General features: G+C 42.9%; 1 protein-coding gene across 3 annotated transcripts in view; it reads left to right on the top strand.

The window, feature by feature from the left end:
* The window catches only part of KIAA2026 (KIAA2026 ortholog), a 59864-nt gene extending 38385 nt beyond the window's left edge, over positions 1–21479 (top strand). For all 3 annotated transcript variants that reach the window (XM_026866808.1, XM_026866807.1, XM_026866809.1), the window contains 3 exons: positions 5144–5259; positions 14793–14980; positions 17151–21479. In XM_026866808.1, coding sequence (XP_026722609.1) covers positions 5144–5259; positions 14793–14980; positions 17151–20776 — 3930 coding nt within the window. In that variant the 3' untranslated portion in view covers positions 20777–21479. The remainder of the gene's footprint in view (positions 1–5143; positions 5260–14792; positions 14981–17150) is intronic.
* Positions 21480–21610: the final 131 nt, after the last annotated feature.

Genomic DNA, 21610 nt, shown 5'->3' with positions numbered 1-21610 from the left:
TTATAAGATTTCTCCTTTTCTTTATTTTATGTCCCTGGGATATAAAGTAAAGATTAAAGAAAATCTTATAAAACTGCATAATATTGTGGTTGTGTGTGTGTGTTTATTTGAAAACAAAACAAAAAAATCCCCTATAAAGTTCAGTCCTTACCTCATACATTCGTATCCTGGCTCCAGTCTGCTTTGGGGTTCCATGATGAGTTTGCCAGAATAGTGTATGTTGGGGCATCACGGAGAGTGGAGTGAGTATTTCCTGGCTGCTCTGGATGTCAGAAACCTTATCTTAAAAGGTACGTTTTCAGTTGACAATGTATTGGATGTCTCTCCAAGTTTATATGGAAGCATTCACCACATATCTAAAATGTATTTTTATTCTGTTTGCATTTTTAAAATTTACTTGACAAGCTGAATGTCACATTTTCTACTTGTCCTCTGTTAAGGCATTTTTTCTCTTTTGTTTTGTTGCTAATACCTTACATTGTGTTTCCAGAAGAAAATACTGTTTCTTTGTCACTACCTGGAACAAGATGGCAACTATGGTCTGCTTAATGTCTTTATCAGTGATTTGCAGGTGACCCCAAGTTGGGTGGGAGTGTTGATCTGCTCGAGAGTAGGGAGGCTCTGCAGAGAGACCTGGACAGGCTGGAGCCATGGGCTGAGCCCAACTGGGGGAGTGTCAATAAGGGCAAATGCCGGGGGCTGCCCTTGGGCCACAACAACCCCCAGCAGCGCTACAGGCTTGGGGAGGAGTGGCTGGAGAGCTGCCTGGTGGAAAAGGACCTGGGGCTGCTGATCATCTGCCATCTGAACAGAAGCCAGCAGTGTGCCCAGGTGGCCAAGAAGGCCAATGGCATCCTGGCTTGTATCAGAAATTGTGTAGCTAACAGAACTAGGGAAGTGATCTTGCCCCTGTACTTAGCATGGTGAGGCTGCACCTCAAATACTGTGCTCAGTTTTGGACCCCTCACTGCAAGTTAGACATTGAGGTGGTGGAACGTGTTTGAAGAAGAGCAATGAAGCTGGTGAAGGGTCTAGAGAACAGGTCTTATGGGTAGCGGTTGAGGGAACTGGAGTTGTTTAGCCTGGAGAAAAGAGGGCTCAGGGGAGACCTTACTGCTCTCTACAACTACCTGGAAGGACATTGTAGTGAGGTGAGTGTTGGTCTCTTCTCCCAGGTAACAAGCAGCAGGACAAAAGGAAACAGTCTCAGGTTGTGTCAGGTAAGGTTTAGATTGGATATTAGGAAATATTTCTTCATGGAAAGGGTTGTCAAGCATTGGAATAGGCTGCCCAGGAAAGTGGTTGAGTCACCATTCCTGGAGGTTTTTAAAAGATATGTAGATATGGTTCTTAGGGACATGGTTTAGTGATGGACTGGGCAGTGTTAGCTTAACAGTTGGACTTGGACTTAAAGGTCTTTACCAATATGAACGATTCTATGATTCTAGAAGTCATATCCAAGGTATAGAATCAGTGGTGCTGGGAATGTGAATTACCACATAGGAACGTAACTCAGTACACAGCTAAGTTAGGTACTGGATATTTCTATTTAAATAATCAATTAGGAATGCAGGCTTTTATGAAACTTCTTCACACAGCTATTAAGAGAAGCTCTTTAGTGATAGAGAAATATAATTTTTACCTCTAAATTACTGTCCTAGGTTAATATAGCTGGGTAATTTTAGTTCATGTCTACTAATAAAATTCTGCTGGATTTCATAAACAACAGAAGGCAGTACATTTGGATCTCCATTTCTACAGACCCATTGTTGACGAGAGGACTGAACTGTGGGATGTAATAGCTATTCCTCTGTACTAACCCTGCCATTCCGCTAAACCACTCCTCATGGAATTTCCTGAACAACTATATTTTCGTTACTTTGAATGGAACAGTCATGGCTGTTCTGCTGTCGTCAGTTCCTTCTGTGCCATTAGATGTTGCATTCCATTTATTTGTTAAACAATAACGCATCAGGTCATACTCAGAGGCTTTTATATGTCAATTGTAAAGAACCCTGCAGTCGTTGGTTGAAAGGAACTTTTGAAGCTCTCCCCACCTCAAAGCAAGACTGTTGTCAGTGCATGCATCCATGACATAAATAGCAGAGTTCTGAAAACAAGAAAGAAAGAATGGAGATTCAACAGCTTCTCTATGCAACCTGCTCTAATACCATATGTTTCTAATCAAAATACACCTTCTAAGGCTCAGCCTAAACATCCTAAGATTCAGTTTGTAGCTCCTCTTCTGCATTACATTGTTTGGTATTGCTGAGAAGACTTTGCAACACAGATGTTTGTAAAGTCAAGTTTAATATTTACAGAAATTAGTATGCAGCTGTGTGATGCTGAAGTAGGGAGTTAAGTCATAGCTTTATCAATTCATTTGCTTTTTTTTTTTTTTTTTCCCCTGGAAAAAATACAAAACTTTGTTAGAGAATGAAACTGAATAGGAAAGGTAATGCTAGATTTTGTAGTGATGTGTCTTAAGGTTATAGACTTTTTTATGTCACTTCCTTTTCACTTTTTTAGTATTGAAGGAAAAATAGCAGATCATTTGTTTAGCATCTGGACTTCGCAGAATTCTTATGTGTTTGCACAGAAAACCAACTGAACCACGATAATTGAAAAGATAAGGATTCCCCTCCTTCCCCCCCCCACCCCCGTCTTTTTTGGCCTATATTTGTTCTCTTTCATGACTATTTGAGGAATGAAAATTCTTCTCATGGCTTAAATTTCTGGATGTTTCCACTCAGTTTTATTGTCATCTCCTCAACCCCAGTAAGAAAAATGAGTAATTGAAATACAGGGAAATAATTTACATTTTTAAAATTATGTTGATTGAATAATTGCATTAAAATTATTTGGAAGCAATTTTGGAGTTCACCAGAGATTATATCCAGAGGACGCTATTTTGGTTAAAAACTAACTCTAGAATTTGGGGAGCAGGGGATTGGTTATTTTTTTGTTAATTTCTGTAAGCAAGGAGAAGAATGACTTGTATGTGTTCTTCTTTGAAGTGTTAATGATGGCAGTAAAGTCTTGAAATCTGCTTTTGACTAACCCTTCTGTTTGTGTCTGGCTATCCAATCCATGATACAGTTATCACTTCAAAGTTTACTCAGTGGTCAGTTGATATTTATCTGGCTCATAAATACTCTTTTTTTCCTATTAAAGCCAAGATCTTAGCCTTATTTAAAGATAAATGAGTCTCAGAAATCAATAATTTCTTGTTGTTTTTACTCTGTAGTAAATTTTCATATCTAATACTGCATTTTCACACATCCCGTTCTTTGCTATATCAAATGCATGTATGGCATTTGTATATCCTGAGAGTAACGGCATTGTTTATTTTTGCCATTTTGATTTTTATTTTGATACAATCGACTAATACTGTGTAGTATATAACTTCATCTTTTCAAAATTGTGAAATGTTTTGTATATCTTACAAGAAAGACAAATCTGTGCACGTAATATTGTTTCGGATGTTAGCAATTCTGTTGACTGCTAACATCACGAGGTGACACCAAATGCCTTGGTAGGCTACAGTATACACAAGGGCTGTTTTCTGTTGCAGTGCTCAGTGACAGGCTTTATGCTGCAGTGCATTACATATGCAAATGTCACTGGCCACAAATGAAGGAAATTAGAATGCAGTTTTGTGAGCTTGTCTGTGTGTGCAACACTAACCATTATGTGGTAATGTGGCATAATTTCTGACTTAAATTCTTTGCTTTTGTAATTTTAATTGAAGAATGAAGAAGCAGCTATTCATTTTGTTATGTAACATGTAAATGATTATCCATAAAAAATACATACCTGGTCTTCAAACAACCATTCTGCCTGACTGATCTTCCTGTACACTGGAGAGAAATTTATAGAAAGGAATTATTCCAGAGTCCATAGAAAAATTACTACTATAGACTGCTGAAAGGCAGCCATGTCAAGCTTTATCCATCTTTTCCTCCCCTACATTTCTTGGTGTGCTGAGCCACAGGAATCTGTGAAGGATATGAGCTCTATCAAAAGTTAAATATGTGTATGAAATAAATATGTTCCCTGGCTGCTTTTTCTTGCAGAACCATAGTATCTTTACTGTCTTATACTCTCTCTGAGAAGTCAAGAGAGAAAAATCCACATTTATGTAAAATGCACAGAATTAATAGAGGGGCAGAAGTACTAGAGCATACTACATCGCTTTTTGTAGCTGTTACATATATATGCATTGTTCAGTCTTTTACATAATAAACTCGAGAATAAAGTTTTGGGAAAAATACTTACAAGGTATATCCTAAGAGTGTTAAGAGATGTGTTCTGTAGCATTCTGGCCACCATGGTTGTGCTGCATATATGTATATACATGCTAATTGTCATTTCCCAATGTCTTCCATGCTCATTTAGCATCTCCAGATTAATTAAAACATGACTTCTTCATGGAAAATCATAAGTTTACATATAATAGTTTGGAAAAGAAAAACATTTTTAATTATACATTTGAGTTAAAAGCTTAAAGCTTTTATGTCAGAAAACTTGTCTGTGCTGCATAGTCTGTTACTTCATAAATGACCAATTTGCAAAACTTGTCTTTTAAAAAACATTTATATAGAATGAAATAAAATACAAAAATGTAATGCAAAAACTGTGTGGTTTTTTATCCCTGAAAATCATAGTAAGTTGTTTTTGCAAATAATAATAATAATAATATAAATTGTATCACTTATGTTAAGTGAGATTATGGCAAGATTTTCTGCAGAAATTTTATCTCTAACTATTAAAAGTGTACATACATGGTTTCCTTAACCTGAACAGATTACTACCTATGCAGGTTACTAATTTAAGTAATTTTAAACATATGGTGTGTTCATAGGATTCTACTTCAGCTTTAAGCTTGACCTATAAAATTTAACATCCTTGCAGTACTGCTTTTTTAACTAGGACATTATCTTTCAGTAGTATTAAAAAAAGTATAAGTATTAATGATTTAATGTAGGTTAAGTGTAGATGTAACTATGAAACTTACTAATGTTTTCTGCCAGTTATTTTCCTCATATACTGTATTAGTGTACAATGATTCCTGTAGTACTAATACAATATAACAAGATTCAGCGCTAATGCAATGATAAACAAATGATATTTGCGTTTGCAGGGAAGATGGTACCACCGGAAGCAAGCAGTAAAGGAATTGCATGGTACCTTGATACGACTGCTTAACGAATTGTTACCATGGGAACCAAAGCTAATGAAAGCGTTTCAAAGAAACAGGTAATTAGCTGCTTTTTTATTAACAAGAGTGCATGGGATGGAACACAGAACAAAATCCACATTTTAAAAATAAGTTGGCTTCTCAAATCAACTTAATGAAAATTCTTTCAGGTGAGGAGTGAGGCACTGACAGTGCTTTAGTTGGAAGAATTATTTTATGTTCCAGACTTACTGTCTCTAAATAAAAGTTGATTTTAACTTCCTAATATTTTTTTTCCTCTAAATGCCTTGAGCGTGTGTATCAATTGTTTTATCACAATCCAGCTAGGATTTATATTGCTGTTTATTTGGTTAGGAGGTGCTGAAAACCTGTATCTGGAAAACCAGACCAGGACTTCTTAAAATACTTAGTCTGCTTACTGTCTAAAGCTACCTAAATTGGTTGTTAATGAATTCTCCACAAAGCATTGTTTTGAGGTCTTTGTAACCCTGTAAATTTGAAATGCTTCTGGAATGAGGCGAGTCAGAGAAATATCAGTGAAGTGGTGATTGATTTAAATCTAATAAGGGCAGGTATTAATAGCAGTGAAGATCCTACCCAGATTCTAAACCCTGGAGAGATTGGATATTGCCTTTGTGTCATCACTGTGTTTTGAAGCTTGGTGCCATTGTCTGTTAGCCATACAGCTGTTGCTATAATCATGCCTTAGTTTTGCCACATAGACATTTATTAAGCAAGTAATGATTAGAAGCTTGAGTGCTGTGTCAAATGATAGGTAACGTTAGGCAGCTGCTAAAATGTTGTGTGAAGGAAGCAAATTACACAATGGTGCAGATCTAATTCTGAAAAGTATAAAAGGTACTGTGTTTAAAAAAACCCAACATAGCCGCAAAGACAGTAAACAGAACTAAGAGTTGGTTCCTTAGTAGCTCATTTTATGGATACCATGTGTGAATATTTTGAAATTTAGGATGTTGTTGAATATTTAGCTTTAAATAATGGACTGAAATACAAGTTTTGCTTTTTTCTATTTCTTTCTATTCAAGTTTCTGTTCATTTTCCTTAGCTGTTCATTTCTTCCTGTTTGTACCAATTCAGACTCTTTTTGGAAATGTGGGAGATACTAATACTGTTAGAAAGCATTTCAATTTCCAGTATGTGGGGTTTCCTGTTTTATCTTTCATGTAAATTCTGCTATGGAATAGTTTGGTGCCCCGCATTAGTTCTAGTTTGTTAAATGTGTTATAGAATACAGAAGTAGAACTGTCATGTAAAGTGCATAGCAGTACTATATATGAGGTGTGCCTAATATCAGTAAATTTTAGTCTGGAGCTGGGTAGCTGAGTCTTGGATGTACATGTGCTGGTAGCTAGAGAAGCATGCACTTAAAGTGGAGGATAATTTCTGAGATTAACTCAGATTTCTCCTAGTTTATTCAGCAATGCTAGCCTAGTTATTTCCATGATGTAACTGTTTAGACGGACACATAGTATACTGGGGAAGAGCTACAGATGAAAAACAATCTTTATGAATCATGGGGAGGAAAGAGAGATGGGTGGGGGGAGGCTAGATCGATGTCTTGTTCTGGTTCATTATGCAGCTGCTTGGCAGCTGTATAGCTGTGTTGGTTTAAGGCCTGCTGGAACCGGAGAGCATGTTGCAACAGCCCCTCCCACATCCTCAGCCGGTTGGGCTGGAAGTTAAGCACAGACCCCGGGCTGAAATAAGAAGAAATTTAATACAACAGAATGATAGAACAATCTGAACAACAACAGTGGCAATGATAACAACAATAAACAGCAATAACAGTGAACAAGACAAAAGATATACAGAGAAATACTGCAAATGGTCAGGGAACAAGCCCGCCATGTGAGTCGCAACCCCCAAAACCAAAAATGAAAGTAAAAAGGGGCTCCACCCCTGGACCTGACATCAGCATGGTATGAATAACCTGGCTGGAGAGCCCTTCCCCCTCTCTCTCTGCTGGGGAAACTTGACCCTATCCTAATTGAACCAGGACATAATCTATCCCTTTATTCTATACCACCTGTGTCATGTCCAGCTGCCATTTAGCAGGTAACAATAATAAAGTAACAATTTACAAAGGCACAGCATAATTCATGGCATGTTCTCACCCAGAATCAAGTCCCCCTGTGGTACACATCGGACCTCTCCATTGTCCTGCATCACCCACCAGGTACACCCAGGTCCTTGGGCAAAAGCAATCCCATGGATGTGTTTGCCTTTACCTTTGCCTGGCGCAGGACTAAACCAGACCATTTTTCCCAAGATATTCCTCATGCACACCACAGGGACTTTATCCCCATCTACAGCACGTGGAGGTTTCGACTTAGCCGGGCCAGTTCGACTGGCAGATCCTCTTGTGTTGACTAGCCAGGTGGCCTTTGCTAGATGCATGTCCCAGTCTTTGAAGGTCCCACCTCCCAGTGCTTTCAATGTGGATTTTAACAGTCCATTGCAGCGCTCGATCTTCCCAGAGGCTCGTGCGTGGTAGGGGATATGGTAGACCCACTCGATGCCGTGTTCTTCTGCCCAGGCATTTATGAGGTTGTTTCAGAAGTGGGTCCCGTTGTCTGACTCAATTCTCTCTGGGGTGCTGTGTCGCCACAGGACTTGGGTTTCAAGGCCCAGGATGGTGTTCCGGGCGGTGGTGTGGGGTGCTGGGTAAGCTTCCAGCCATCCAGTGGTTACTTCCACCATTGTGAGCCCGTGGCGCTTCCTGTGGCAGGTCTGTGGCAGTGTAATGTAGTCGATCTGCCAGGCCTCTCCATAGCTCTATTTCAGCCATCACTCTCCATTTCGCTGGGGCTTCACCCGCTTGGCATGTTTGATTGCAACACACGTCTCACATCTGTGGATGATCTCTGCAATGGTGTCAATAGTAAGGTCCACCCCTCGATATTGTGCCCACCTGTATGTTGCATCTCTACCTTGGTGGCCCGAGGTCTCATGGGCCCACCGGGCTATGAACAGTTCACCTTTGCGCTGCCAGTCCAAGTCCACCTGAGCCACTCCAATCTTAGCAGCTTGGTCTGCCTGGTGGTTGTGTCGATGTTCATCAGTGGCCCGACTCTTGGGTACATGGGCATCCACATGGCGCACCTTCACAACAAGGTTTTCCACACGGGCTGCAATGTCCTGCCATACTTCAGCAGCCCAGATGGTTTTACCCTTACGTTGCCAGTTGTTCTGCTTCCATTGCTGCAGCCATTTCCACAGGGTATTCGCCAGTGCCCATGAGTGGGTGTAGAGGTAGAGCCTCGGCCACTTTTCCCACTCAGCAATATCCAAAGCAAGCTGGATGGCTTTCACCTCTGTGAACTGGCTCGATTCACCCTGTCCCTCAGCAGCTTCAGTGACCCATCGTGTGGGACTCCACACAGCAGCCTTCCATCGTCGATGTTTTCCCACAATGCGACAAGACCCATCAGTGAACAGGGCATATCGCTTCTCCTCATCCGGCAGCTCGTTATATGGTGGGGCCTCCTTAGCATGTGTCACCTCCTGTTCTGGTGACATCCCGGAATCTTTGCTCTCTGGCCAGTTCGTAATCACCTCTAGTATCCCTGGGTGGCTGGGGTTCCCTATTCCAGCCCGTTGTGTTATCAATGCAACCCGTTTACTCCATGTGGCATCTGTTGCATGATGCATGGAGGAAGCCTTTCCTTTGAACATCCACCCCAGCACCAGCAGTCGGGGTGCCAGGAGGAGCTGTGTTTCAGTGCCGACCACTTCTGAGGCAGCCCAAACTCCTTCGTATCCTGCCAGTATCTCCTTCTCAGTTGGTGTATAATTAGCTTCAGAGCCTTTGTATCCCCAGCTCCAAAAGCCCAGAGGTCGGCCTCGGGTCTCCCCAGGTGCTCTCTGCCAGAGGCTCCAGGTAGGGTCGTTCTCCCCAGCTGCGGTGTAGAGCATGTTCTTAACCTCCTGCCCTTCCCGGACTGGCCCGAGGGCTACTGCTTGGGCAATCTCCTGCTTAATTTGTTCAAAGGATTGTTGTTGCTCAGGGCCCCATTCAAAATCGTTCTTCTTACGGGTTACGTGGTAGAGAGGGCTCACAATCAGGCTGTAGTTCGGGATGTGCATCCTCCAGAACCCCACAGCACCCAGGAAAGACTGAGTCTCCTTTTGAGAGGTTGGTGGGGCCGTGGCTGTTATCTTGTTTATCACCTCCATTGGGATGTGGCGACACCCATCTTGCCACTTTAGCCCTAGGAATTGAATTTCCCTTGCAGGCCCCTTAACTTTCTTTCACTTAATGGCAAAGCCGGCCTTCAGGAGGATTTCAGTTATCTTCTTCCCTTTCTCAAAGACTTCCTTGGCTGTGTCCCCCCATACAATGATGTCATCAATGTACTGCAGGTGTTCTGGAGCCCCACCTTTCTCCAGTGCAGTATGTACCACTCCATGGCAAATGGTGGAGCTGTGGTTCCACCCCTGGGGCAATCGATTCCAGGTGTACTGGATGCCTCTCCAAGGGAATGCAAACTGTGGCCTGCACTCTGGCGCTGTCGGAATGGAGAAGAACGTGTTAGCAATGTCAGTCGTGGCGTACCACTTGGCTGCCTTCGACTCCAGTTCATACTGGAGCTCCAGCATGTCCGGCACTGCACACTCATTGCTGGCGTAACTTCATTCAGGCCACGGTAGTCCACAGTTAGCCTCCATTCGCCATTAGGCTTTCTCACTGGCCATACAGGGCTGTTGAAGGGTGAGTGAGTTTTGCTGATCACCTTCTGGCTTTCTAGTTGACGGATCAGCTGATGGATGGGGACCAGGGAATCTCGGTTGGTGCGGTACTGCTGCCAGTGCACCGTCCTGGTAGCAATCGGCACTCGCTGCTCCTCAACCTTAAGCCGCCCCACCACTGAGGGATCCTCTGAGAGGCCGGGTAAGGTGGACAACTGTTCAACCTCCTCCAGGGCAGCTACACCAAAAGCCCACCGGTACCCTTTTGGGTCTTTGAAGTGCCCTCTCCTGAGACAGTCTATGCCCAGGATGCACGGGGCATCTGGGCCAGTCACAGTGGGGTGCTTATGCCAGTCCTTCCCAGTCAGGCTCACTTCAGCTTCCAGTAGGGTCAGCTGTTGGGATCCCCCTGTCACTCCGGAGATGCAGATGGATTCAACCCCACTGTAGCTCGATGGCATCAGGGTGCACTGTGTGCCAGTGTCCACCAAAGCCTTATACTCTTGTGGGTCTGACGTGCCAGGCCATCGGATCCACACTCACTTCTTATAAGAATGATTTACTGGTCCCCTCAAGAGGGTCAGACATAACGTTGGCCATTCTATTCTGACTGGGGGATTTCTGACTGGACACTGGAGCTGCGCTTTTCTTGGAGGACTCCCCTTTTGTGATGGTCTTCCCTTTCAGCTGCTCTACTCGTGCAGCGAGGGCAGCAGTGGGCTGTCCATCCCACCTCCTCATGTTTTCTCCATGGTCGCGGAGGAAAAACCACAGGGTGCCTCGTGGTGTGTACCTTCTGCTGCCTTTCTCTTGGGTGGGGAAACGTTTACTTCTAATGGCTGAGACATCAGCCCATGCAGGTGAAACATAGGACATGTCCTCTTCCATTTTTTGGATCCTCTGAGACAGTTCCTCCACAACCGAGACCCAGGAATGTTGAGATGAAGGGAGATTTCCCTCATATTGCCGGAGCTTGCCAACCACTCCATCCACTGTTAGAGTCTGGGTGTCTGTCCAGCAGGACACTATTGCCAATGCTTTCAAGTGTGCTTCTGGTGCACTCTTCAGGAACTTTCGCCACATCAGGTGTGTGCAAGGGACCTGATCTGGGTCCATGGGTGACTGCTCATCATTCAGATCACCATAGATCATCTCAAACACAGCCAGTTCCCTGAGGTTCTGGATGCCTTTCTCAATGCTGGTCCATTTGCCCAGCTGACATAGGATATCATCCTTGTAGGGGTGCCTCTCCCTTACACTGAGCAGGAGTCGCTTCCAAAGGCTGAGGGTTTGAGTCTGTTTCCCTATTTCCCTATCAATGCCAGCATCCTTGGCCAAAGATCCCAGCTGCTTGGCCTCTCTCCCCTCCATTTCAAAAGCACTGGCTCCATTGTCCCAGCATCGGAGCAGCCAGGTGCAAATCTGCTCACCTCCCAGGCGGCCGAAATCTCTTTGCATATCTCGCAACTCAGTCAGGGATAGAGATCAGACGATCACCTCTGGTCCTTCCTCCTGTTCCTGTGATGTGCCTGGCTCTTCCCCATCCCCCACTTTGCAGACTGACTTTCTGGTGTATTTTGTTTTCTGTATCGGGGTGACTGATACTGGCACTGTCTGGCTCTCTGGCTCAGCTTCTGTGCTGGTGGAGGCAACTGAGACTGGCTCAGTATCTGGACAGGAGGGACAGGCAGTTTCAGTGAGTTCACTCTCAGGTTCTGTTGCCTTTTCTTCCCCTTGAGGGCAGTGGGTGGTATTAAGGAAGACACGGTATGCATGGGCAAGTCCCCAACACATTGCAGCGATTTGTGTCTCCTGGGTTTTGCCAATTTGGTAGCACACCCTTTCTAAGCACTCCATCAGCTTTTCAGGGCTCTGCACTTGCTCAGGAGTGAAATTCCAAAGCATTGGGGTTGCCCACTGACTGAGGCCTTTGCCCATCTTTTCCCACACCCCTTGCCACTCACTATTATCTGACCTTGGGTCAGGTTTCCGGGCACTGCTGTTGTTAGAGAAATGCCGCATGTCCAAAATTGAAATCAGGCATGCATTCAGAAGGCATTGTGCCACAAGCACACTCGTCTGCAGGCTCCAAGGATAACTGAAACTCCCCAAAGCAGAGAGGATCTCTTCCCTTGGCTCACCCATAGATGGGGTGAGACCCCTAACAGAAGCCCAGACGGCAAACAGGTACCGGCCCACCCCACACACAGCGACACAAAGGCATTATAAGCAGTCAATAGCCCATATAACAACATAAGACCCTTTGCACATTTTCCACCAATAACAAACGCCACCACAGGGATCATACCCTGGATATAAGGATTAATCCCGCCCCACCACGCAAGCAAGTGGGCCAGCATTGCAAACATTTTCTTATCAAACAAACACAAATACAAACAGAAAGATTACACCCAACAGATTGCTCTATCATACTCTGGTCAGGGTCTGTCCCTTTTTGTTCTTATTTCAGCCCTCGAGCCCCATGTTGGGCGCCAATTAAAAATGTGTTGGTTTAAGCCCTGCTGGGACCGGAGAGCACGTTGCTGTTGCCCCTCCCCCACCCTCAGCCAGTCGGGCTGGAAGTTAAGCACAGACCCCGGGCTGAAATAAAAAGAAATTTAATACAACAGTGGCAATGATAACAACAATAAACAGCAATAACAGTGAACAAGACAAAAGATATACAGAGAAATACCACTAAATGGTCAGGGAACAAGCCCGCCGCGTGCGTTGCAACCCCCAAAACCAAGAGCGAAAGTAAAAAGGCTCCGCCCCTGGACCTGTCAGCATGGTATGAATAACCTGGCTGGAGACCCCTTCCCCCTCTCTCTCTGCTGGGAAAACTTGACCCTATCCTAGTTGAACCAGGACGATAGCATCACTTACAGTGGTGAAGATGGGTGTCGTGTGAAAGGGAAAAAGCAATTGAGCAAAGATTGGTTATGCTGCTGTACACAGCAGCACTACTGCAAGTGTAGCTGCAGTTGCAGTGTCTATCAGGTGTCTCAGCCAGCTACTGACATCTACTAATTGAAGGACAGTGTTTGCCTTCTAGGTTGTCAAGGGCTGGGCAGAGCTTCCTTCAGTGCAAGACCTCAGTATGGAATAAGAGTCTGGAGTTTTCCTTCCTTACTTTTTTGATGTCTTAAATTAGTAGGAACACTCTGTGATCAAAATATTTTCTTTTTTTTTCCCTTTCTTAAAGGTCTTCTACATTTTTCAAAATCATGACAGAGTGTGATGGCGAATGGTATTTGAATAGCAGCAAGGTTTAAAAGGAAAGGTTATTTGTGTCCACTGATCACATTTGTTCACTTGGCCCTACAGCAGAAGTTCCTCAGAAGAAAAAAAGGAATTCCCATCCAGAAACTTTAGTACAGTAGTGGTTCCCTAGTGTTCTTTCACACCTAGATTTCAAACTCAGAAACGTAATGACAGAGTTGAAGTATCATCCGCATCCTCATACAGACTTCATGGTTCTCTTAGTGATGAGTGTCAAAACTATTGAGTGAGTAAACTATTAGGTATCACCTGGGCCTCCATTCACATCACCTACCTGTGAGCCCAGGATCCCCATTTCAGATCATTCTCCAGCCTTCAATCTCTGCCGTAGGAATGCCAGTTTCCAGTTCAACTACAGCAGTTCCTGTGCCTGGCCCTGCTAATCTGGACTGGCCCTCAGACTGACCTTGGACCTCTGTTGTCACTGTGGACCCGCCCAGAAATCACTTGACTGGGTCCTGACCCTGGCAGCCATGACTGGACCTGATCCTGAACTGAATTTGTCAACTGACTTCCCACTTTGACTTCAGACCTGTCTCAGCACCAGAAATTTGCCTGTTAATCTGGTCTCTTAGTTGAACTCAGTTACCCACCCAAGCCTGCCCTATTCATTCAGGTGTCCTGGCTGGTGAGGCTCATGCCCTGCCAGATGTGACATCTTGCTTGATTCTTCCCTCTCCATCTCTTAGGGAGCATCTGGTCATTGCTGCAGTCACTGTTACTTTAACACATGAGAATGGGTAAATTTACAGTCTTACTCCTACTGTCATAAGGATTAGATCCAGACTATAGTGTAGATTATATTCCATACAAGGTGCTAATTACTATAATCTATTAATTCAATTGCTGAATAATCTTCCTGAATATTGTGTTGGTTACCACCAGCTGAATCCTGTAGTTCACTGTGTGTGTACAGTAAAATACCCCTTAGATCTCATCTAGACAACAGTTTAGAAGAAGGGACAACGGTAATATGTAGCAGTTCAGGAGTATCAAGGTAAGTGGGTGTGTTTCTGGACAATATTCAAACGAGTAAAGCAGCTATGCGTTTCCATCATATGCATGTTCTTTAGTGTGAGTGTGAGCCTATAGAAATTATAGTGGCAGCTGTTTTAATGGCTCAGAGATAAGAAAGTTTACTCAGAGAAATTTACATTACATTTCCATATCTGGGCCAAAAGCATGATGCATTGAAGAAAAATGAGTTTTATATAATTCCTCTAGTTGGGTTGCCTTCAGAGGAAAGAGTAGACTTGTTACAGTTAATACTAAAGTCCATACAGGTAAATCTGTCACAATGCAAGATGAAGAAAGAAACAGAAGATGGATGCGGTAAAACATTGATGGTGATATTTGACTCAGACTTTTTCCATATTGTTACAGGACTTACTGACATAGAATTCAGTTTTGGTGAGGGAAGGGATGTTATTGTCACTTAACGTTTTCTGGGTTTTAGAGACTTGCAGACAGAGGTACCCTGAAATTTTTTGAAGAGCAGAGGCAATTAACTCTACAACAACTTTTTGTGTGGCAGCAAACAAATAAAAATATGTTTAAAACAGTGTGTATTTTTAGTAAAGTTAGTTTTGTTATTTTCAAGGTCTAGATTGAAGAAGGACTATGATGACTTTCAAAAACATCCAGACCATGATAAATTTGCTGGAGAATTGTGGAGTAATGATGAAAGTGAAGTTGATTCTGGCAAAGATTCTTTTGCAGTAGTATGCTGTAAATCTTCAGAGTCTGCAGAACATGTGGAAGTTCACAAAAAAGATCACCCAGACAATGGTAAGCATTTACTGGAATTTGATAGCTTGAACTTGATTTAGGAGCTGAATCAAGTTGATTCAGGAGCTTAACTTTTCCGTGTGAGTTTGTCCTACTTTTTACTTGAACTACTTTGGTGATAATACTGAAATAGTTTGTGATGCATGTCTGACACATGTAGACTAGAAGAGGGCAGACATGACAAGATGAAAATTCTGATTAATGCAAGGTTTCGCCTTTTTTGTGCTTAAGTATTTCTCTGATAGCATAGTAGGTCTGCTCAGAATTTATATTTATGGTGGGTTGACCTTGGTTGGCTGCAACATGCTCACCCTGCCACTCTGTCAATTCCCTTCCTTAACCGGACAGGGAGAGAAATTAAGATGGGAAAGCTTATGGGTCAAGATACAGACAGGGAGCTCACTCATTAGTTACTGTCACAGGCAAAACAGAGTCACTTGGGAAAAATTAATTTGATTTATTGCCAACTAAAAATAGAGTAGGATGGTGAGAAACAAAAACTAAAACAGCTCCCCATGCCCCATTTCCACCTTCTTCCCAGGCTCAACTTCATTTCCATTTCTTCGACCTCTTCCCCTGTCAAGTAGCACAGGGGTATGGGGATTGGGAGTTGAGGTCAGTTCATAACACTTTGTCTCAGCTGCTTCTTCCTTACACTTTTGCCCTGCTCCAGTGTGGAGTCCCTCTCATGTGATACAGTCCTTCACAAACTGCTTGTGTGGCTCCTCTCCACAGGCTTGAGTCCTTCAGGATAAGACTGCTCCTATGTGGGTCCCCTGTAAGCCACAGTTCCTGTAGGAACCTGCTCCACTGTGGGCTTTCCGTGGGCTGCAACTTCCTTGAGGGCATGTTCATCTGCTGTGCAATGGGGTCCTCAACAGGCTGCAATGTAGATACTTTCTTCCAGCTAGCTCTCCATGGGAGAGGGTCAACCTGCTTCACCATGGTCCTCACAGGTTGCATTTCAGTATGCAATCCATTCCAGTACCTGGAGCACCTCTTTCCTCTCCTTCTTAACTTACCTTGATACCTACAGGATTGTTTCTCCAACATGTTTTCCTCACCTCTCTCTGTCACACTCTTCTGGTGCAGCATTTTCCATAAGGTATCACCAGCTTGCCTTATGGTCTCAGCCATGTCCTGCACTGGATCTGTTTTGAAACCAGCTGTGTCTGTCATAGGGCAGTTCCTGACCTTTCCTCACACAGGCCCTGCAGCCCCACGCTGCTAAAACCTTGCCAGGACCTCAACGCACAGCCCCTCTGTCTACCTGTCACCCCTGCCTGCATCCTGGGCCCTCTTGCCCACTTCATGTGTTCCCTGCTCACTGGCTGGTCCAGCTCAGTGCTCAGTATGAAACATGGGGCACTCACACCCTTGTCCCCCAGGTGCTCCACACTCACAAGTCAGCCTGATATGCCCTCCCAGACCGCAGGCTTCCCTGCTCACTGGCTAGTCCAGCTTGAAGTTTGCCAGTGCATATACACACACTCTCCCCATGCACCTGGATTTGGGGAAGATACAGACACTCACCCCCCAGCAGCCAGCACACAGGCTGCTACCTCCTGCTCTGTCCTTGCAGCTCTCCCTCCTACACATCCCTTCATGGGTTTTTATTGCTCCACTGATTCCCTCACCCCTCTCAGCCCAGTATCCAGGATCTCCCCTGGTTTACAGTCATATCAGTTGCAAAGTCCAGGTTGATCTTCCTGGAAAGGGGCACTTGCAGTTTCTTGATAGCCCATCAATTGATGTGATTGGTTAGGTTGTTTCTTGTCATTGTCTCCACGTTTGCTTTGTTAGGTATTTGTATATTTTTCTTCCAGCTTCTTTTTTCCCCTCAAGATAACCTTTCTGGAATAAACATTCTCAAACTCTCACATTCTTTCATCAATTAGTACAAATGACCAGGTTTGGTTTTCCTCACTGTCTCCCATGCTGGTCAGGTTTGTGTCTCTGTATGTTCTTGTTTATGACTTCCTCCTTTCCTTATTACCCTCTTTTGGCGTTGTAAAAGGTGCTTGACCAGATGCCCTTAAAGAAGCTGATACTCTCCTTCTTTACACTTGCAAACTAGCATTTTGCCATTAGCTAGACACTGTAAAATTGTTATATAGAGGTATCAATTGCAAATGTGTAAAACACAGTTTCTGTTTTAATATCCTTTCAGATGAAATGAAACTACTGGAGATGAATTTACCTGCAGGAAAAAACAGAATTCTGAAAAAAGAATCAACCTCAAAAGAAATACAGAAGACACTGCCCAAATGTGTTAAACGACAGTCCAAGCAAAATTGTTGTCTGGATCAAAGCACTAATGAGCTTTCACCAAGGAAGAAAGCTAAACTGAGCACTAATGAGGCTGTAGTCCACAGTTCAGAAAGTACCCTGCAGCCAGATAGCTGTTTGACTGTGCTGAAACAATTTGAAGGGTCAACTCTTGAATCATTTACCTTGACAGCTCCTCCAACATCGGTATCAAACTTCTTGAAAGGGACCAAACCAATCCAGGCCTTGCTTGCCAAGAATACTGGTAACAAAGTGACCTTAACAAATCAACTGTCACCTCCTCCTGACATAACTGTATCTACTTCTGAAAAGCCTGTTTTATCGCTTTTGGAATCATCACTGATAAAATCAGCATTGCCCTGCCAGACCAGTTCAAAGACTCCTTTACAAATGGTATACAAAATGCCAAATGGCCAATGTGTACCAATAGACCTTCACAACAGCTCTGTGAAAATTCAAATACAACCTGTGATTGACCCTAAAACTGGAGAAAAAGTGATGCAACAAGTTGTTATTTTACCTAAGAGTTTTCTTATTCAGCAGAAGGAAGGAAAAATTGTATCCAAGGACATTCAGTCACTACAGCAAAAATCATCTGAGCTGCACCAAACAACTTTACCAGAAGTATCAAATGTCAGTGTTTCTTTAACACCTGTTCTGGTAACATGCCCTACAAACACTACCACTCAGTCACCTAGTACAGTTTTTCACAAGAATGTTACTCCCTTGTCACAAGAGGCTGGTCCCCTGAACACTACACAACCATTGCCTGCTGTAACTTCAGCAAGTAACTTATCAACATTTCAGGTGAGCCAAACTGAAACTGACAGAATCAAGACTACAATTTCAACTGCCACATTGCCTGTGTCTTTGACTCTACCTACTCTTTCCACAGCTAGCCAGTCTTTGATATCAGCAACAGCATTCAGTGGGTCTACAAACACTGCTTCTGCCTGTCATAGCCTTGCAACACAGCAGACAACTGACTCCTTTGAAACTAGGCAAGAGCTGAAGACTGTGTGTGTAAGAGAATCACAGTCTATTCTGGTCACAACACGAGGTGGAAACACAGGAATTGTTAAAGTGCAAACAAACCCAGATCAGATTTCACCTAGTAGTTTATCTTCTAGTTCAGTTTTCACTTATGCACCTCAACTTCAGGCCTTTCTTGTGCCAAAAACCACAGCATTATCATGCTCTACTCTTCCATCTGTAGCAACAGCCACGTCTGGTTTCCCACGTATTGGACAATTGTCTCTTTCTGGATTTGCCCCCTCAACAGCTTCTTCTGTTAACATTCCAAGTTTCCCAACTGATTTTACACAGGCAATGGAGAAAAATATCAAATTCACATTACAGCAGCCTGCTGTTGGGGGCATTTTGAGTCAAGTAATAGAGAACTCCTGCTGTGTGTCCTCACCTCCTTTATCGTCCATTTCATTAGCTAGCAATTTGATGTCAGGAACTCCAAATAGCCCTGCTAGTGTGACTTGCATTGGACAAAATAGCACTGTCATAACCCCAAATTCTTCTATGCAGCCACAAGGTGATATTAACACTAAAACAAATCCTGTTATACGATCTGAGTCTAATTTAGCAACAAATGGAGATTTAATCAGTGGTACTCCAGTCCAGAAACTTACATTAGTCACAAATCCACCTATTTTATCACCCTGTGGGACACCAGGAGTCAGTATTATACCCTCTCCATCATCCACTGGTGTTAATGCTCAGAAGTTGCTTTTCATTAACACACAAATTGCCAATGGCCCATCAACCACCAGTCTAGTTGCAGAGTCATTGAAACATAAGCTTCCTTCTTCCCTGAGCAAAACCTTTGTTAGTGCCACAGAGCAACCACAGCTGGTTCTGATCCCATCTACAGTGGGAGCACCAGTAAGAATAAATTCATCACCAACTGTTGCTCAAGTAAAGGATGTGAAAATTGGACTAAATATAGGTCAAACAATTGTAAATACTAAAGACAATGCACAACAGGCTCCACCAGTTAATATTTCACGCCCTGCCATTTCTAAAGGAGAAGACAAAAAGAGCATGGGCTTGGCTCTGTCTTTATCAGGTGGTAGTACTTTGGTTCCTGTTCCGTGTTTTGTGAGTCAAAGTGCCATGTCAGTTAATGACTCTGTGTGTCTTGCAACAAAAGTTGAAAATGCTTTTACAGTAACAACAGCAGAATCTGTTTCAGTAACATCAAGTGGGACAACTTCTGGGACACAGCCCACTGTCTTGATTAGTGGAAATGATCCCTCAAGAGTAAGGCCAATTCTGGGTAATCGACTGTGGACATCAAATATTGGAAATACTGTGGGAATATCAACTGTGAAAACAGGACATCTTGCTTCATCTGTGCTGATTTCAACAACACAACCAACAGTATCACCTCAAAACTTAGCATCTGCTTTGCGGTTTCCAGTCATTAGTTTCTCTGGACCTTCAACCACCCCCCAAAAGGTGTTACATACAGTTCCTCAGTTGTCAGCAGTTCCAGCTCCTCCTCCAGTACCAAAAAGTCAGTTGCCTGCACTGCTTCAGTTTCAGTCATCAGGAGTTTCAGCTGCTATGCCAAATAATGCAGATATTCACAAACCTCAGAGTCTGTTGCCCCCTCCATCACCAAGTACAGGTAAAGTCATTAGTTTTCCCAATTCTTCCCTACGAGGCCAGCAGGTGCTTCCTGGTACAGAGAAACAAAGTCATGCTTACACTTGTGCTTCTACCATTCAGACGTTTGCAGCTTCACCAGCTTTAACAAGCAAGGCAGGAGGTCAGTTGAATGAACCTTGCATACAACAGAAAATAGTCATTAACACCTGTATGCCTTTGGCACCTGGGACTCAGATAATGATTAATGGTACTTGTTTTGTTGTTCCGCCACAAGGCCTTGGAGCTGGCAGCCATGTTCTTCTTCTCTCTTGTAATACAAAACAGACTCCTCCTTCAATTATTAACCATGATCAGGAGGTTCAAGGTGTACCAACTGTTAATCCCATAACCTCGAAAATCATGATTGCATCAAGTAATTCATTAAACTGGCAATTATCAAAACATCCTTTGAAAAGCCCTACAAAAATTGTGAACTCTTTTGGTTCTGCACATGCTTTACCCATCATACATGCAACACAGCAGATCTTTAGCGCTCCAGCTAGCTCATCTACTCCACTGTCTGCAGCATCTCTATCTGTGTCTTCAGTGATAAAATCTCCTGTTAATGTTGTAACAACATCATCTGTGGTTTCTGCTGTTCATCTTCTGAACTCTCATTTACCAAGCAACACTTCAGTGTTTCACTTAGACACTTCTGTGAAAAAACTGTTGGTCAGTCCAGAGGGAGCCATTCTGAATGCTATAAATACTCCAGCATCAAAAGTTTCTTCCCTGTCTTCATTACTGCCTTCTGTGGTTGTGTCCACAAGCAAAAATCCTACCACTGTCTTCCCTGCACCTCAGTCATCTTGCCTTGACAAACCTGACAAAGCTGCATCCTGAATTTACCACAAATGAGCCACTCTGAAATTTTGGGGCATTCTTCTGACTTTACAAGTTGTAACTATTGAATAATTTCTTACATTGTTTGAAACAGTTGATTTACTCAAAATTACTTAAGGTTACAGTTCTTTCCTGTTTACCTCTGGGGCTTAGGAGGAAGAAAAAATTGTTCAGTTTGTCAGAGAGGTTTTCAGAGTATTCTTTAGTAAAAAGGTCAGAAATTACCAATGGGTTCATTAAACATTTTTTAGTTTGGAGAAATCTAGCCTTTTGCACATGTTCCATCTTAGAGTATGGACTGTTTGCCATGTGTTTATGACAGTATATATCTCCTTTTTGTTTGTCAGATTTATTTTTGATTTGTTTCTGTAAAATAAAAAATATTTATGCATTGTAAAAATGCAATCTATGGTATAGAATTGTACATATTCATTAGTTCCTAACAATCTGTACTAAACTATATGTACAAAGAACTATGCTGTTTTATTTATGTTTTGTTTACATAATGTATAGTTTTTTTAAGTATTTTAGTAACTTTGGACCAGTGTACTGTTTAGCAACAATGCAGAAGAATCTGCATATAATAAATCAAGTTGTTGTACTTCTTTGGCTTGTCAGTAGTCTAAAAATATGTGTATCTGTTACACCGTGTCTCCATACATTTATATACGTCTTCCTACTTAATGCAGATGTGTCTCAGCTTTTGAAATATAGTAGAATGAAAATAGTTACTATCTTATGCACTTCTTTGTGGTTTACATTTCACATGATTTGATAGGAGATGGAAGGAAGGCCACCTTGTTAATCATCTTAATACGGGGGGGGGGGGGGTTA

Source organism: Athene cunicularia (genome assembly GCF_003259725.1).
Source record: "Athene cunicularia isolate RWA chromosome Z unlocalized genomic scaffold, athCun1 chrZ_part4, whole genome shotgun sequence".
NCBI classification, from domain to species: domain Eukaryota; kingdom Metazoa; phylum Chordata; class Aves; order Strigiformes; family Strigidae; genus Athene; species Athene cunicularia.
This window is presented reverse-complemented; position numbering and strand designations above follow the sequence as displayed.